This window comes from Falco peregrinus, chromosome 2, assembly GCF_023634155.1.
Source record: "Falco peregrinus isolate bFalPer1 chromosome 2, bFalPer1.pri, whole genome shotgun sequence".
In the NCBI taxonomy this organism is placed as follows: Eukaryota; Metazoa; Chordata; class Aves; order Falconiformes; family Falconidae; genus Falco; species Falco peregrinus.
This window is the reverse complement of record NC_073722.1, coordinates 107,582,684-107,589,409: the sequence shown is the minus strand read 5'-3', so window position 1 is coordinate 107,589,409 and position 6,726 is coordinate 107,582,684. Positions and strand designations below refer to the sequence as shown.

Sequence of the window (6,726 nt, the reverse complement as noted above, 5' to 3'; positions counted from 1 at the left end):
GTGGAACTACTCCAGTTTATATAAATGGGTTAATCTAATACTCTGAATTGTGTTCTTGGAATTTAAGGAACAGCTTGGTCTTTGCTTATGGAGCTGCTCTTCCAGGCAGACCAAACCTAACGGGAAACCTGCCAGCACAGCCAAAACCTCTTGCGTGTTACAGTTTCTAAGTTATCTTGTCCTTTAGAAAAAAAGGAGTATTTTCTAACGGGAAGGAATAGCTGTGAGCACACGTTGCTAGAACATTTCTCAGATCTTAGTGCATTGAAAACGTCGATTGCAAATTTCCTTTTGTTTGGAGACAGGAAAAAAAATAATAAAAACCCACCAGGTTTTAGGTTTAAACTTCTTCAGCCATCAATAAATACCACAGCCGGGGCTGAAACGCTGCCGGAGCATGCGTTGCCGCCCGGTCTCAGCGGTACCTAACGTGGTCCCTTCCCCCGTGGCAGCAGGAAGCGCCCCCGCCGCCGCAGCCCCCCCCGGTTGCTCGGGGCGGAGCCGGGGCAGCCCGTCCTGTGCGTGCCGCGCCGTGCCGTGCCGCCCGTCCGCCGCCATGGCCGCCCCGCCGTCCGCCGCCCCGCCGCCCGCCCGCCGCTGCCCGCCGCTGCCCGCCGCCGAGCCGCTCCTCTTCCTGGCCACCCTGGCCCTCGGGCTGCAGGGCCCGCTCGCCACCCAGTACCTCTGGGACAGGCTGGGGGCCGAGCACGGCTACAGCGGCCCCAACGCCACGAGCCCCGCCGGCTGCGGGAACGGCAGCGCTGCCACCGAGCCCCTGCGGCAGGTGGGAGAGTGGGACGGGATGGGTCGGGATGGCACACGGGTGCTGGCACTTCCCCGGCAGCTCCGGCGTGGTGCTGGCCCAGCGCCTCAGGAACCTGTTTCTCTTGCAGGAGGTGGAAGCGCTGGTCTCCCACTGGAACCTCTACATCAACCTGGGAGGCTTCTTCATTGGTCTCTTCTCCGTGACTCTCTTTGGACCATGGAGCGACAGCATAGGCCGCCGTCCGGCTCTCATCCTGCCGGCAGCGGGTATGGCCATGCAAGCAGCCATCTATCTGCTCGTCATGTACCTGCAGCTGCATGTTGCCTATTTTCTCCTTGGACGTGTTTTGAGTGGCCTCATGGGAGACTACAACCTGATCCTGGCCAGCTGCTTTGCCTACGTGGCTGACACCAGCGACAAACGCACACGTACATTTCGCATCGCCATCCTCGAGGCATGCCTCGGCATCGCGGGCATGCTGGCCAGCATTGGTGGCGGCCAGTGGCGCAAGGCTCAGGGGTACATCAACCCCTTTTGGCTCGTGCTTGCTGTCAGTCTTGCTGCCACTCTCTACGCTGCTTTCTGTCTTCAGGAATCAGTGAAGCAGCAGAAACCAGCCAAGCTGTTCACGCTCCAGCATTACAAGGCTGTCTACAGGCTGTACACAGCCCCGGAACACCTGAGCTCCAAGCGGAAGCTCGCTCTTTACTCCCTGGCTTTCTTTCTTCTTGTCACAGTACATTTTGGAACCAAGGACCTCTTTGTTTTGTACGAGCTTGGCTCCCCTCTCTGCTGGGCTGCAGACCTCATTGGGTATGGCTCAGCCACCAGTTACCTGACTTACCTGAGCAGCCTGGGAGGGCTGTGGCTGCTGCAGCTCTGCCTTGAAGACACCTGGGTGGCAGAGATAGGATTGATCTCCAACATTTCTGGACTGGTTGTGATTTCTCTTGCTACCACAACATCACTGATGTTTACAGGTGATGTTGAATTCTTAAATCCCTGTATCTCAGGCTCTTAGCCAGTAAATGTGGGAGGCCAGTGTACTTCTGGGAGTTCAAGCACATGGAGGAAGTTCTGCCTCCATTTCAACCCGTGTACCAATAAAACAGTGGCTTGCTAACTGTAAAGTTGGCCAAATGCTGAAGCTGAAAGTGTAGCCATACAGTTCCTAGAATATTAGGTTTCCCAGAAGCTGTATTACACTGCAGACACAGACTGAAGTGCATTATGAGATGCAGGAGGGTGAATCGAGACTAAATATAGCAGGGAGAAACTGCCTGGAGCTGCAGATTTCTGGGATTGTCTTTGGAGACTTGATTCTTCAGCTGAGCTTTCCCTAATGTGCTTTATCTTGCTCACAGGTTATGGGATTCTGTTCCTTTCAATGGCAGCCACTCCAGTCATCAGAGCCAAGCTCTCCAAGCTGGTCAGTGAGACGGAACAGGGTAAGGAGTTAGGCAGTATGCTTAAGCAAGGCCCTGAAACACTTGTCTTCTTGGTACATTGAAACCAAACTGCTTTGGGAGGTTAGGATTTGCCTGGCTCATTTGGGCTCCTGTGCCCCTGCATTTACCCTTCGGCCCAGGGTAACATTTTATTTTTTCGGAATAATTGTCTTTGTTGATTTAGACTTGCTACGTTTTCAAGGTGAGGACAAGAGAAGAAAAGCAAAATGAAAAGTATTACATTCAAGGTCAGGAATAGTTCATTCATCCACCTGTTCGTTTCCAAATCTTTTACAAGCAGTAAGAGTTTAAATTAATTATATAACAAGCAGAAGATAGTAATTTCCCTGATCATAACTTTTTTTTTTCTGTAGATCAGTAACAGTGGGAAGAAACCCAGTGTTGTTAGAAGGTTATATCATTGACCATGCTGAAAGAGCTTGGATAACCTGTAGGAGGAGCATATTTGCCTTTCTTCCAGTAATTTGTTTGGAAAGCTTGCACTTGCTGCTAAATGCTGCATAGGAATGCTTCTGCAGGCACACAGGGGAGAGGAGGGAAACAAGGTGTGAGAGATCAAAAGGTGACTTTGCACGGTTTGTGTTTCTCATATAAGAATGAAGGTGGCACATACTTGACACCAGATTTATGATGCTAAAATCTATAAAGTGCAGTTTTCTGCTGTACTTAATGTTTAACAAATGATAAGATGTGCTTGGCTGTAAAGAGATCTATGTGGCCCTGTCTAAAGCATTTACAATCCAGCTGATATAGAATATCCCTGGTCAGCTTTGGTGATACATATTCTGGAGGTCAGTGAAGTGGTCCTGGCTACAGAGGATCTGGGGTTGACGAGTTTGGCCTTCCAAGCTGGCACGGTGTGCCTGATTTCTGCTCCCAGCTCTGCTTACCACACTGATAATCAGACACCAGGTTTCTGATGGGAAGATTCACAGAATCCCACCGAAGGTGACACATTAAAAGATGTTTGCAGGCAGGGCTGTCTCACCGTTAACCTCTCATATCTTTTCCAGGTGCTCTCTTTGCTTCTGTTGCCTGTGTGGAAGGGCTGTGTTCACTTGTGGCTACAGGAGTGTTCAACTCTCTCTACCCTGCCAGCTTGCACTTCATGAGGGGATTCCCATTTCTCTTCGGGGCTGTAGTCCTCCTTATTCCGGCAGCTATTCTTGGGTAATTTACTTCAAATCTCTAAACTTTGCCATAGGACCTGGGAAGTGTAACATGAAAAATACTATTTACTCTACTTAGGCTCACAGTTTTTTAAGGCATATTTTCAGTTACACTTGTGAGAGGGTGTGTAGTGCCCCAGTAAGCAGAGGTGCAGATCCAGTTCTTCTGGCATCTGAATCATAGAGATAAACCTGCAGCCCAAGTAACGTAGCTGCTGATGTTCAAAGTGCTTCAGGGTCTCACTTCAACCTCAGAGTGGAATCCAAAATCTGGAGCTGAATTTGAAGGTCCTCCTTTATGGAAGAGATGCAGCTCTCTTAGCAGTCTCTCTTCCTGTCATTTCTTTAATAACTAGAGCAAAAGCTGTGTCGTGATAGAAAACAAATCCCCTCCTAAGTCCTGGGAGGGGGAATGTGTTAGGATTTGCAGCAGAAGTGCGACAGCTCCTGGCAGGGTCATTTTGTTCTGTTCCTTTGAAACTTTAAAACTCACTTCATTCAGCGATATCCTAGTGTGCCTTCTTAGGCTGACTGTTCTTTCTTTCTTAGGTGGATAGAAATCTGGGACTCAAACCATGACTACAGTCACTTCTCAGATGCTTCCCTGTCCCCTGCAGATGGCTGAGCAGCAACTTAGCAACAAGGAATTGGCCAGCTCAGCCGTGTCCATCTGAAGACTGCACTTTATTCTTCCGTTGAAGGACAGATTACCGTGGGATGGACACCCTGCTTGTCTTACTAATTCTTAAATGCCAAATAGTTGGAAATTGTGGCTCTAACTACCAGTAGGAACTTGATTTGCAGATGTGAATGCCTTCTCACCGTTGTGTTGGCTCATTTGTCAGAGAAAACACAAGAGACCCAAAAGGCAATCAAGAGTAAAAGCTATTATTGGCCATTTGCAAGGCTGTTTAGTGGTTTGGGGGTTGGTGGGGGGGGAAGGTTCTGTGGCATGCTTTTAGTGGTGAGAGAGGAATGAATTCTGGTTTAATTGCCAAACATCTTCCCCTGTGAGTACTACAGTGTGCAGTAGATGAGCTGTTGGTGTGGTGAGGCCCAGAACAAAGCCTGCAGAGTGAGACTGAAGCAGAGGTACCCAACAGCACGCTACTGAGAAGTAAGGTCTGGGCTCCAAATCAGCGTGTTGGCAATAAAAGTCACACAAATGTCATGTGCCAGACTAGGCTCCCGCAGAAATTCTTCTGATGGTTGGTGTACCACAGGAGTGCTACTGCTCTCCTTACTGACTAAACTAACTTTAGCTTCGCAAGTTGGAGTTGGCTTAGGGAGAGAATCTAATGCATGAAGTGCTTGTAGTTAGGAGTGCCAGTGGCATGTCCTGCCTGTCTGTCTGCAGCTCAGCCAGGATTTCAAAGGTCTTTTTGAGAAGTAATAGTTCACCTGAGAATACTACTGTGCAAGTAGGTGCCTTAATTGACAGTGGCCGAAACTGATGAAGTTAAGGCTAAAATTGACAAAATTGGGCCCCCCTAACTGAAGACCCTTACACTACAAATTTGAGGCCCCACCCCAGCTTTCGTAAGTGTGCCCTAAACACTGCTCTGCTTATGGCAGAGCCAGAAGCAGTCCTTCCTCATCGATACACAGTGCTGTTGCGATGAGCTGCTGTGGGGAACAGGACCAGTGTCTTTGGAGGTAAATTTTTTTGTTTTATGGGGCATAAATTTGTGTCAGTGACCTCAGTTCTGCTGCCCTTCTCAGGCTGTGTTTATGCCAGCAAGCAAACCCCATGTTCCTGGTACTCATAATTGTTCTTTTCAAAGCATTAACTGTATTGCCTCAATCCTATTTTCTTCAAACTGTCATAAACCAGCAGTCGGTGTACACTGTATTGCACATACTGTTCAGATGCATGCAATAATGTCTTTACTGTGAAATTGTTTAGCAGACATGTTACTTTCAGAATGAATAAACCCTCCATTCTCTTTTATGGTTCGTTAAAAGATAGCTTTTCTTGTACAGCTGTTGATGTAATTTTCCCTTGCCTCATTCTGTGCTTCTCTCCATTATTTTCATGCTTCTTCCTTTATTGAAGATTGCAGTAAAGCAGCAGCGGGAAGTTATCTGCCTGGTGGAAAATGAGCATGTGAGAGTCCCGAGTCAGGAAAAATGCGGGTTTGGCATTTGCAAGCAGCCAAAGCTTGCTTTTCCCGAACACCAGAGTAAAGCTTGCAGGAGTGCCTGGTCTGTAACCTGTCCTTCAGTATGCAGTAAAGGTAAAATGCTTGCATTCAGCTTTGTTCCCTGTTCGTTAGGAATTTGCGATAAAAGTAGGGGAGAAGCAGGAGGTGAAGAAGTAGGGAAGCTTTAAGAACTTGGTGTTACGCCACTTGATCCGTGTAGTTACACCAGTGGACATAAGCAGGAGGTAGATGACTGATTGACGGGCTTACCCCAGAATTAGCCTCCCTGAGGAACAGGGCATGCTGTGAGTGTTGCATTAGATATTTGTAGCTGAACTGATTGTGAAGTAAATCTTCTCTACCAACAGACTCCACGAACGCCAATGCTAGCAGCTGCTCAGTGTTGTGCAGTGAAGTGAAACGCGTGTACTGGCTCTGCTTTCCTGTTTGTGCAGTGTGCTTGCAAAGGAGAAATTCAATAGGAACTATTATGCTCTATTAAAAAATTATAACAAAGTTTTTCTAGGCTGGCCTCCAAGAGCTGCAACCATGAAGCACATACACGATCCATGCCTTGTGGCTGTGGGCAGCAGGTAGGGTCCCTGGGGATGCAGGGAGCTACATCAGTCCATGCAGAGATGAGCGTGAATGTGGGTCTGCACAGAGAATGGTGCCTGGAGAATGTCAACTATGCTGTCCCTTCAGAGGATGAGAAAGCATGACAGCAAGAGAGAGCAAGTGTGAGAAGGCTGCAGGGAGAGAAGCATGTGACGCAAACAGAAAAGAGGTGGGGATTTAGAGTATAAACCAGATTTATTAATAATGTCTGATAGAACAACTTTAAATGCTTTCTGACATGACATAGCGAAGGAATAAGGAAGGGTGAGAACAGAATTCATTTTCTTGAGACTGCTCCAACTGGAGGAGGCCGGGTATGGGATGTTTTGCCAAGAGCAGGGTGAGTTCGTTAAGGTGAAGATAACTGAATGGTGGGGAAACAGGAGGAGTCACGGTCTGGGCAGCTGGAGTATGAGATGGGATCTCATTGCAGGTGAGACACCTAACCTATAGAGAACAAGTAAATCTCTACATTGAATGGTGGGTGAACAGGTTAATTGCTAGGGCGCTCCTAGGAAACAAGACACAATAATCTTACTGTGTGTTATTGTAGGGAGAAA

General features: G+C 48.1%; 1 protein-coding gene across 1 annotated transcript; it reads left to right on the top strand.

The window, feature by feature from the left end:
- Positions 1-530: 530 nt before the first annotated feature.
- SLC46A1 (solute carrier family 46 member 1) lies at positions 531-5,355 on the top strand. The gene is made up of 5 exons (XM_055796776.1): positions 531-784; positions 894-1,746; positions 2,131-2,214; positions 3,249-3,405; positions 3,954-5,355. Exons 1-5 carry the CDS (start codon positions 557-559, stop codon positions 4,027-4,029), a joined length of 1,398 nt encoding a protein of 465 aa, XP_055652751.1. The 5' UTR covers positions 531-556; the 3' UTR covers positions 4,030-5,355.
- Positions 5,356-6,726: the final 1,371 nt, after the last annotated feature.